This window comes from Sceloporus undulatus, chromosome 4, assembly GCF_019175285.1.
Source record: "Sceloporus undulatus isolate JIND9_A2432 ecotype Alabama chromosome 4, SceUnd_v1.1, whole genome shotgun sequence".
Classification (NCBI taxonomy): Eukaryota; Metazoa; Chordata; class Lepidosauria; order Squamata; family Phrynosomatidae; genus Sceloporus; species Sceloporus undulatus.
Window position 1 is genome coordinate 149,155,021 of NC_056525.1, and position 11,922 is coordinate 149,166,942.

General features: G+C 38.2%; 1 protein-coding gene across 1 annotated transcript in view; it reads left to right on the forward strand.

Moving 5' to 3' along the window:
• PTPRC (protein tyrosine phosphatase receptor type C) overlaps window positions 1-11,922 on the forward strand; it is a 111,483-nt gene that overhangs the window by 96,660 nt on the left and 2,901 nt on the right. Inside the window, exons 19-28 of the mRNA XM_042464396.1 lie at window positions 1,144-1,269; window positions 2,085-2,242; window positions 4,512-4,647; window positions 5,694-5,843; window positions 6,393-6,483; window positions 6,985-7,121; window positions 7,721-7,855; window positions 8,487-8,609; window positions 10,515-10,696; window positions 11,705-11,840. Coding sequence (XP_042320330.1) covers window positions 1,144-1,269; window positions 2,085-2,242; window positions 4,512-4,647; window positions 5,694-5,843; window positions 6,393-6,483; window positions 6,985-7,121; window positions 7,721-7,855; window positions 8,487-8,609; window positions 10,515-10,696; window positions 11,705-11,840 — 1,374 coding nt within the window. The remainder of the gene's footprint in view (window positions 1-1,143; window positions 1,270-2,084; window positions 2,243-4,511; window positions 4,648-5,693; window positions 5,844-6,392; window positions 6,484-6,984; window positions 7,122-7,720; window positions 7,856-8,486; window positions 8,610-10,514; window positions 10,697-11,704; window positions 11,841-11,922) is intronic.

The window sequence follows — 11,922 nt, forward strand, 5'->3', positions numbered from 1 at the left end:
ACACATACAGCATTTAAACAGCATACCTCCAAAGTGACCCAAAGCAGCTTTATTTTGGCCTGTCTTTTCGGGCCCTATGTTACTTTGAGGTGGTGAATCTACACTGGAATTTATGGGAACTATCCAAGATGCTGAAACCTAGTCTCAGAACAGGTTCATCACCTTGGATAGCTCCTGTAGAACCCAGAGCAGCTCCTGTAAATCCCAGCATGGATGGCTCCCATAAAATCAAGTGTAGATTCACTGAAGCAATGGATCCATTGGCTGCCTCTGTATGTTAGCATGGGGAAAGTAAGAGACAAACAACTACTCAGAAGTTTCTAAGAAGAACCAGTAAAGGGTGCTATGGGGGAAAACAAAATGTGAATATGAAGAATCAGGAGAGTAAATCATCAGATGGGAAATTTGCTAATGGAACTCTCTAGATGACACAGCCCTTATTTGCTGGCTAACCCATGAAAGAGCCCTGTTGGTGCAGTGGTTAAACGCCAGTACTGCAGCCAAAATGTTGTGAAATCGATCTTGCAGTGCTCCAGGTTGACTCAGCCTTCCAAATTTTCGTATGTGAGTAAAAGTAGTACTCAGCTTGTTGGGGGCTGAGTCCACAACCCCTCCCCCCACTCAAAGAGTGGACAACAGGACTAAGCAGATTGCTGGAAGTGGACAACAGGACTAGGCAGATCGCTGGAACATGAAGAAACACATATCTATCCTCATTTCATGCTGCAGATCTCTTAAAGATGCTTCTATTGGTTGTGTTCTGGCCATTATATTGTAACTGTGTGTGTGTGTGTGTCTAAACACAAAGAATAATTAGAGTCTTAAGACCTTTGGGTTGTGGCCTATACATACAAGGTTTTTATTCTTCATTATTTTCTACACATCAAATCTTGTTGGACATAAATGATCCACCCTGGCTTTTTGGAATATGTGTGGGGGTGTTGTGGGTGTATCCCTGTAATATTCCCCCCCCCCCAGGTCAATAAGAAAAAACAGACCGATATGTACTGTTTTACTGTACAAGTATGGTTTCATTCTGAAATTCTACCCTACCATTTATCTTAACAAAAAGAATTAAAGAAGAAAACAAGGTTTATGTCCCTGTAATGGCTCTTGACATTTGATAGCTTTATATTTCTGTAGGTCAAATGTGCCAAATACTGGCCATCCATAGAGGAGGCGACTGCATGTTTTGGGAACATCATTGTGAAGATAAATGAATGCAAAGTATTTCCTGATTACATCATTCAAAAGTTGCATATTACAAATGTGAGTAATAATAACACTTAGAGAGATTCATATACATTCTTGCAGTAATTCTTATGACTCCATAAAATAACCAGTATTGCTGTCTGTATAATTTTTTAAAAAGATGGTATGTCTAGCATCATTTAATATGTTCATTGGGTGCAGTGAAATATGAACCAAGTCATTGTATCTCATTGCAGGGATATTCTTCATGCATATTCTGTTCTTTTAGCCACTAGATTATGTCATCTGTAATTTACTAATATAATTTGCTTTAGGATGTGAATGAGGTATGGAAGGAGGTACAGAAAGTAGTACGAGGTTGAACAGAGGTGGGCCTACTTTGCAGCACATCAGCAAGGAATTCTGATTCCCAGTTATTTAACCAAAGCTGCAATAAAATAAATGTCTATTACTGTATAAATAAAGATAAAAAAGGAAAACTTTCAGTAGTTTTGTGTGCAAAAACTGTGAGCACCATTTAGTTCTAGTTTAGTACTCAAAACAAATTCATAGGCCAGAATTCCAATTGTATGTGTTTTGCTCCAGACTCTAGATGATGGATTACAGAGTTCATGTTAAAGACAAAATAGATTCTGAAAGCCTGAAATCTGCCCTCCTCTTAAAAAGATTAAAATAAGGAGGTCATCTGACATATTTTTTGTCATAGTGTTAGTTCAGTGTGGGAAGCATTGTACAAGATTTTTTGCTCCAATTTGGACCAAGCACCATCAGTTCAGATACATCAGCCTTTTCTGCTGGTTTTTCTTTTTTGTCTGATTTCTATACTAAAATTGAAACAATGAATATTTACACACATATACTCTTCTTTCTAGAGAAGGGAAAAGACCACAGGAAGAGATGTCACCCACATTCAATTCACAAGTTGGCCAGATCATGGAGTACCTGATGAGCCTCATCTCCTGCTTAAGCTACGCCGCAGAGTTAATGCTTTAAGCAACTTTTTCAGCGGCCCAGTAGTGGTTCATTGCAGGTAAGATTTAAAGATACAACAGGCTCTGCTAGCCAGTTTGTGCTCTCTGAGTCATAGTCACCACATGTAATAAGATTTTATACTGTACTGTACAATTAAGGAAGGGAATGCATACCTCATCTAGAATCATCACTGACAATTATTCATGCAGAGTCTGTCCCTTCAAGGCCACCACTGTATGTCTCCCTAAGAAATGGGCATCTGTCGAATCAGTTTAACCTATTAATTTCTTCTTGTTACAGTCAGAAAATTGAAGGGTTCACAGACAGCAGTCTCTTCTCCCATCCTAAAACTCTGCTTGAGATCCAACATTGTGCATCTGTAGTGTAAAGCAACAATCATGTAGTTACTTGGTGGTTGTGCTACATTTCCTTTCTGCTCAATACTAACATTATGCAACCAATCTTACATCTGTCAATGTGGCTGTTTATTTTCCCTTTGTGCAAAGGGGAATGTACAATCCCTGTGAATAAATTTGCATGGTGAAGGCATTGACAAATAGTGTCAGTATAGAAATAGAATGTGTGACTGCATGGTTGGAATCTTGTTGGTTAGTCCCAGCTAGAGTAGTACCATAGCATTAATTATTGAATGGTGATTTAGTACATAGGTAAATCCAGTTGATACAATGGCTAAATAAGATTTAGGTTTGGGTGAAATGGTTATTCATGTTGAACTTCACTTATATAAAAACAAACTGAATACATCTGTCGCGCAATGGCCAAAAGAGTACAATTATGTGTCTAAGGGAACTTACACATCTATCACATACCAACAGGATTTTGGCTACTAAGTTAAAACTTTCTTCCCACTGTGCTAGATTACTATACAGAGGGAACTTTCTTACATAGGTGAGCTTTTAAAAATGTAGCTCTGCCGCTACATTTCAAAGTGGTACAGTCAGTTCTGCCACAATTCCCTTGTAGATTTGTTTTTCTTTTTGGCTGTGCAAACTAAATATGAATCTACCAAGAAAACAAAACCAGGGAACATTAGTATTTATGTATTTTTTCTTTGTATTATTATTGATATTCATACACACACATAGGGACTGACCCACCCATCCCTATATGTCTGGTGCATGTACTGTATATATTCGTGTATACGTCTAGAAATTTTAGACTTCTAAAATTGAACCAAAAAATCCTGGGTTGACTTATCCATGGGTCAATGTAAGTACTGTACTTTAATTCATATATATATATATATATATTGGAGCCTTCCATCTGAATGTAGTGGTAAAAGATGAGAGCTTAGTCATTTCTGGGAGCACCAAAAAGAAGCACGGATCCCCTTTCTTCTCTCATCCATCCAACCTTTAGGATGAGCACAAACAATTATGGCTGCCAGAATTTTATAAGTTCTTTCGCATCATTTTCCTTTGGATCATCTTTTACCTCCTTAGCTACATGTCCCTAGGTTTTAACCTCAACTCATCCATGGATCATATCAACATCCATAATTTTGGCCCCCAAACCTGTCCTCGACTTATAGTCATGAGGTCGACTTATAGTCAAGTTTATACAGTACGTCTTAGCGGTATCAACAATAAGAATTTGTTGGTTTGACTTATACTGACTCTATGAGTGAGAAACCTCTGAGACCCCTTGCTCAGGTTTTGCAAACCCAAGGCCATGGCTTCCTTGATTCAGTCTATCCATTTGTAGCACAGTCTTCCTTTCCTCCTACTGCTTTCCACTTTGCCACACATTATTTTCTTTTTAAAACTCTGAGCCAGAGTCATCTCATTATACAACCAAAGTACGATAGCCTTAATTTGGTTCTTTTGGTTTATAGGGGAAGTCATGTTTTATTTGTTCCAGAATCAATTTATTTGTCTTCTTGACAGTCCATGGGATCTGTAGAATTTTCCTCTAGCACGACATTTATAAATAAGTTAATTTTCTTCCTGTCAGCTTTCTTCACTGTCCAGCATTCCTAGACATACATAGGAAACAGAGATATTGTGGCATGCATTATTCAGTGATGCATCTTTGCACTTGTCATGTTTAGTTCTTTCATAGCTGCTATTCCAAGTCCCAGTCTTCTGATTTCTTGACTGCAGTCTCCAGTTTGATTTATGACTTAGCCAAGGTATAGAAAGTCTTTAACTACAGTATTTTGATGTCTTCATCATCCACTTTGAAGATATGCATCTAAGAAGTAACCCTAAGAGCAAACATTTGCTAGAGTTTCAAAAGTAAAAGCCAGTATTGTCCCTTTAATATGACAGACATTTGTTTTCTCCCCTGTATTACCCTCTTCTTAGTGCTGGTGTTGGGCGCACAGGAACCTATATTGGAATTGATGCAATGCTGGAGGGACTGGAGTCTGAAGGAAGAGTAGATGTTTATGGCTATGTTGTAAAGCTACGGCGTCAGCGATGCCTTATGGTCCAAGTAGAGGTATGCTTCCAGATAATTATTGTCCAGATAGAACAATCTTGGAATGCACAATGGCAGATCGCACTTGCTCAGTTATAAGTGCTAGAGCAGCAGATGGAGATCATGTCCCCCTTACAAACTTTGTAGGACTTCACTTCCCATGATACCCCACCATTGCCTATGCTGGCTTAGGTTTATGGGAGTTGCATTCCAACAACACATTTACTGCCCCCATGCTATAACCTTGTTTGTACTCCATCAGGGTGAAAGATTGCATAGGCAGTTTAGTTTAATAATTACATTGTTTAGAAAATAATCTAAAATCATCACATTCTCAGTTTACTCATTTTTCCCTTTCATGAAACATGAATGTGCACTGGGGGCAGTTCACATTATATTATTTGAAATATGTGTCTAAGGTGCTTTTTACATTACAGGAATAATGCAGTTTGATACCACGTCAACTGCCATGACTCAGTGCTATGGAATTCTGGGGTTTGTACTTTTATGAGGTATTTAGCCTTCTCCGTCAGAGCACTCTGGTGCCCTAACAAACTACAAATCCTAGGATTCCACAGATTTGAGCCATGGCAGTTAAAGCAGTGTCAAACTGCATTATTTTTGCAGTGCAGATGCAGCCTAAGGTGTTTTAAATGTTAGTCTAAAATATAATTGTCACAAGCAGTTTCAAATGCAAGTGTCATACAGATACACTCATCACAGAGCTGCAGTGAGTAACCCAGGTTTTGGGATTCATCTCTACACAATCTCTGAAATTTTCTTTATCCCCATTCTTTTGGAGAAATTTTTAATGCATGTTTACTCAGAAATATGTTCCACTTGAATCCAAGGGGATTTACTATCAAATAGTTCTGAAGCAATCCTTTGTGCATTCATTTTGCAAAAAAGGCAACTTGACATGCACAACTTTTCTCTGCCAGAGAACAAGCTTTCTGTCAGAAAAATCTTACTATATATAATGTTGTAATAATGGAATTTTATATATATTCCTTTAAATTTCATTTTTCTTTAAAACCACACTCTCTGTGAATCCTTGGGAACATTAGGCCCAATACATCTTGATCCATCAAGCTTTGGTTGAATACATCCAGTATGGTGAAACAGAGGTCAATATTTCAGAACTGCACAACTACCTTAATCATCTGAAGAAAACAGATCCCCCTAGTGATCCATCTCTGTTGGAAGCTGAATTCCAGGTAAATTGCTTTTGTTTAAGCCTTGCCCCTAGGCATAGAAGGTGGATGGTTGGTGGTAGAAAAGTGCTGGTGGACAAAACTGTCAGCCCCATGTGCTGCCTCCAGATATGGTCAAATCTTTTTCATCACTGATGTTGAAGAAAGATTCAGCTATTGGTCCAGTTGGCTTTTGTACATGGAATGGGAGGGAATATAATTTTATTCTTCACCTCAGGCAGCAAAGTTTCTAAGGCTAATACTGCTCTAGGTTCTGTAATGTTATCATAAAAGATCATTACAAAAAATAATAAAAATCACAAAGTGTCTTTATTTAGACTAAAGCTGGGTATGTATATTCTCTGCCTCTGCCAGGCACAATTCCTTTCATATTTAAGTTTCCCCTAGTAGTGGAATTAGTAGTGAAGCTGAAGAGTTCACTGAAGTGCAGAATTGGGTTAACTAAAGAAAGCCTGATGCTGCGAGATGATTTAATGTTTTTGCTTAAATATCTCTGACTAAATAGCTTTTATTTGGAATTTGTTCTCTAATTGTCTCTATCTTTTGTTTTAGAGGCTGCCTTCATACAAAAACTGGCAGACTCAGAGAGCTGGTAAGAGAGATGAAAATAAAAGTAAAAACCGAAGTTCAACTGTCATTCCATGTGAGTACTGGAGGAGGATTTCCCCCTCTTTTAACATTATAAATAAGAACAAAAATGTGTTTTCAATTATGCACTTAGATCTTTTAGGAAAAAGAAAAACATCTGGGATGTGCTTTTGCTGTATAAAAGCCACACGGCTCTCCATTGCTTTTCTAAAAGTTTATTCACAAAGTCTATCTTTGAATACACTTTTTGTCTCATTTTAACACAATGTGTTAAATGCCAAGCTACACATCACAATTAATTTGAAACATAGAAGAACCCTCTCTCACACATGCTTCCTCACCAGCTGAGTGGGAATTCGAACCCTGGTCTCCAGAGTTATAATCCAACACTCAAAGTACTAAACCACACTGGATTTCAGCCCTCCTAACTAGGTGGATTGCTAGATATATATTGCTCATGGCATACTTATGTTATGACAGAGTGATGACTGGTGTTAACCTTTCATGATATATTGAACTGAAGAACTTTTCCCTCCTGAATGTTCTTGCTGTACAGATGACTATAACAGAGTGTTATTCAAACATGAAGAAGAGGGGAGCAGAGAGAGTGAAAATGATGGCAGTGAATCCTCTGATGATGAAAGTGACTGTGATGAGGAACCCAACAAATACATCAATGCTTCTTTTATAAATGTAAGTGTGTTTGGATAACTTATCTACCTCAGTTTGTTGAAACTTTTAGAGTTTAACAGCACAAAATAATATTTCCTTCCCTCTTCCTTTTCCAAATTAAAGTGAAGTCAAGAATGTTTCTTTTAAATGACAAACATTAGGTAATAAAATACCCAGTATTGAAATGAGAGCATGGTATGAGAGCATGTTTGTGCAAGAGTTTGCATGGTAAAGACAGAAGCCTGTAATTAGATCACATTGCAGACTCATGGGATGTAGATAGTACTGGCAATTTATGCAAAGCTAAAGGCTGGATGTGGACTACTAGTAACAACCCATCCTTCTTGGTGGAATTTAACTTTCTTGGTTTTTATTTCTCAAGTGCTACATAGATCCATATAGGTGTACTTTCTTTGTTTCGTCCCACCCATATGATGTGCAGTTGGACCAAAACTATTGTTCTAAATTTGGTGTTTAGTACACACAGGGAAATGCATGCAGTGAATTTTGTCGATATTACAGTATGAAATAGGTCTTGTGTAATAATCAGTGATTCCCCTATCCCTCTCCAGCCATGATTTCTTTAGAAAGATTTGAGATTGATGTTTTTTCCCTTTCAGGGCTACTGGCCTCAAAATGCAATGATAGCAACACAAGGGCCACTCCCAGGAACCATTGCTGACTTCTGGAACATGGTTTATCAAAGGAAAGTGAAAGTGATTGTCATGCTGACTGAGTTGAAGGATGATATTCAAGTAAGCAGGTTTTCAGAAATCTATAGTATGACATGTTCCCTCATACAAAGACATACTAAAATTCAGATTCTCTAATTTACAGAACTGAGCAACTTACCTACCCACTGCATGGAAAAAATAATTTGTTCCACTGTGTTCAGTGGGGTTACTTATGAATAGAAGTGCAAAAGAATGAAGCAATAAGGCATATATCATACATCTATATCTCTATCTATCTATCTATCTATCTATCTATCTATCTATCTATCTATCTATGTTTTGCAGACTTTATTAATACACACACACGCATGCACAGACAGACATGCACACTGAGACTGAAAAACATAATTTGCCTTCTGACCCATGCACTGAATGGTTGAATCCTCAGCTATGACCGAGAGATATCTTGTCCACAATTGAGCATGTCCATGATATATACTCTCCATAGCACATCCTCAGCTATGTAGTGCTAATATTCCACTTATTGATTGCTTTTCCTTCAAACAACTATGAGATACTAAGCTGACCCCCCTAAACTGCCAGCTTGATTGTAGTTGACTTCTTGCAAATATCTTCCCACCTGCATCTTTTAACTCAAATTAATCTCTGCTGGCATCTTGGCATTACATATTTTGCCTTTCCTCCACTCTAGGAACTCTGTGCACAGTACTGGGGAGATAGACACATGACATACGACGGCATCACAGTCGAACTGAAAGATGTCAACAATTGCTCCAGTTATACCATTCGTACCTTTGATGTAACTCATGTGAAGGTAAAATATAAAAGGGCATATTCTTGCTCCCTTATTCCCTTAGGGAAGATTTCCTGGTGTTCTTCTGCTCCTATCATGGGATTTACTTTGGGAGCACAGGTACCAGACAGTAATGTCAATTTCACATCTGTAGCCCACGTGGTACATGCAAAGGTCACAGTTATCCAGATCCACTGTTTTGCATGGGCTGAAAACTGAAACTGGAGTCCTGCAGATGATTTACATTGGCGAAAGTACTTTTTTAAAAAACCAAACTGTTTGTGGCAGAAGCAGAGAGACAGCACTGAAAGACATCTCTGCAATGAAATAAAAGTCCCATCAGTTCTTGAGCAGCTTGGGAACTAACAAGGCAGACTTCTCCTCTGATGGGGACAGTTTTTGCTGCTGTCACCCCTGTCATCACAGCAGCTATGGCTCCACTATATACCTCCTCTTCCAGCACCAAAGTTATATCATAAAACAGGTTATTAGGCAAACGATGTTTTTTAAGAAAGCTGAAAGTGGTACGAGATGAGCACTATTCATTATGGGACATGCAAGAATAGGAGACTCACACAGTGTAGTGGTTTGATTGTTGGACTAAGACTTGAGGACATTAAAATTCCCACTCAACCATTGAAACCCACTGTGTGGCCTTGGGCAAGTCACTCTCTCTCCAACTCAGAGGAAGGTAATGGCAAACCTCTTCTGAATAAATCTTGCCAAGAAAACACCATGATAGGATCACTGTCAGGGAACATGAAGCCACATAACAGTAACACATATGAGTAGTATTCACATTTCAGATCCTCTATTAATAGCTGTCTGCAACTGAGTGCAAATACCTGTACTGTTAGGCAGAGTGAAGGGAAAGGGAGCAGTGGTGAGCTGGTGGAGAACAGAAAGAACTGTGCATGTCACCTAATTTGTCATCTCTTCCTGTGTTGACCTACCATGTCCAGATGGAGATATCCCCCCCCCCATTCCCTGAAAGAAGATTTACCTACTATTTTGGCTTTTTTGTATTCTTGGCATAAAACTGGGAAGTGTCCAGCACAGGCAGAAGACATCTTAGAACTACTTGCAAATCAAAAGTGGCACCTCTAGTTTTTATGTGTGTTAAACCTATACAGTTAAGAAAAATATGAGGAAAAAATGGTCTTCAAGATCTTTTTGGATTGCAAATCCTATCATCTCTCACCACTGGCTGTGCTAGCTAAGGCTGGCACAGGAGCTGCAGTTTGTCAATATCTGGAGGATCATTGGCTCCCCACCTCTGAGCTAAGAGATTAAGAGGGCCACTTTTACAGAGGCTGCTTTGTTAATTCCTAAGGTTTTAGGTAATCTTTGACATATTTTGAAGATATAGTGCACCCGCGTCATACGCAGGAATGCTGTATGTGGCTTTCAGTGTGAGCTGAAACTGAACAGGTCATGGTGTACATGCCTATAGCATAAGCACCGCACCACACCACTGCTCAAGCATATGGGGTATTTGCCTTACACAGGTGAATCTGGAACAGATTCCCTGCGAAAGGCAAGGGAGCACAGTACATTTATTTGGTCTTTTTTTTGGGGGGGGGGGGCAGACAAAGGGAAGAGAATGTCTTTGTCCAATGTCCTCAAAACAGATCCCCACTTCTATAGAGGCAGGAAATAGAAATAAATTATTATTATTATTATTATTATTATTATTTGTAATCTGTACATTATTTAAATCATGTTGTTGATTAGTTTTGGATAATAATTCACACAGTCCTTTACCATGCTACATTGTGATTACAGGAGTTGTTGGTCAAAATATCAGGAATGCCATATATTTCCAAGTCCTGCTCTAAATGGTCCTGAATTGTTTGATTCTTATTCTCCATTCATTGTTTTGTTGTATTTTGAAGAAGCTCACTACACATAGCTTTTTTCTTGTAGAGGAAAGAAGCTCGAAAAGTATTTCAGTATCAGTACCATAAATGGAAGGCCTTAGATCTCCCTGAAAGCCCCAAAGACTTGTTCAACATGATCCAGAATCTTAAGCAGAGGCTACCACCACCAGAAAGAACATCTGAAGCTCATGTACATAGCAAGAATGTGCAAGTTGTTATCCACTGCCGGTGAGTGTAAATTTCTCAGATAAAAGGCTAGTTTTGGTGTGAATGTATATGTGTTGCATGTTAATAACTCCTGTCTTGGTTTTTGTATTGTTCATATTTGGCCCATGTTACTGTTACTACACATGTGCAACAAGATTAGAGTTTTGTGTGTGCTGCCCCACTTTAAGAAACCTTTGACTATGATTTGGGGAGAATAGTGATGGGTTTATAAAAAACAATATATCACACACTGAATTTTGCCTGTTGTGCAAATGTTCTTTTTATCCTCTGCTTTCTATTCAGTTGCTAACCCATGAGGGGTGATGTTCTTTTATCCAGATGGTATTCTTTATATTGGGGAGGCATTTTGCCATGTGTCAGATTTTTCTTTACCTCCACACAGTATCTGATGGCTGAATGTTGAAATGCACAGTGATACAGTTTTGCTTGGGCTTCTGCCCATACCAAGCCTCTGAGGTTAATATTCATTAATCATCTTGAAAACTTCTTCATTTATTCAAGCAGGGTTTGTCTGTTAAATGAACAGTAAATCCATTCTTTCTAACAAAAATGGCTAACAACAATAAAACACAAATAAAAAGATATCATGATTAAAACACTCAAGCAAATGAATTAAAATACAATAAAACTATTTCAACAATTAAGCTTTCAAGATGATTAATGAAAATCCAGATATCATCCATCACAGTGCCTTAGTCAGGACTACATGTCAGCCGGAGTGATACTCTTGACTAAAGACAGTGTGTTATCATCAGGGGCTTTGGGGAGACAGAGGGATGTACCTCTTCCCATGCTTTCAGTTTCCCAGCCTTGTTTTTAAAGTTATGCCAGCTGGGCTTGGGAAAAACTAACTAGCACTTCATTTTGACTTATAGTAGCAAGGAATGACCTGGAACCTTGAGATAGCTCTATCTCCCCCAAAAGAGAGGAATTAAACTTCTTACCAAACTATGGCATTAGTTCATTTCTAGACTAACAAGGTGGATTTCCTGAAATGTTATTTTGTAGTGATGGTTCCCAGCAAACAGGAATGTTTTGTGCCTTGATGAACCTCTTGGAAAGTGCTGAGACTGAAGGTGTAATAGATGTTTTCCAAGTTGTGAAAGCTCTCCGTAAAGCCAGGCCAGGAATAGTTTCTTCTTTTGTAAGTAAATTGTTTGGATATTATTATTATTATTATTATTATTATTATTATTATTATTATTATTATTATTATTATTATTATT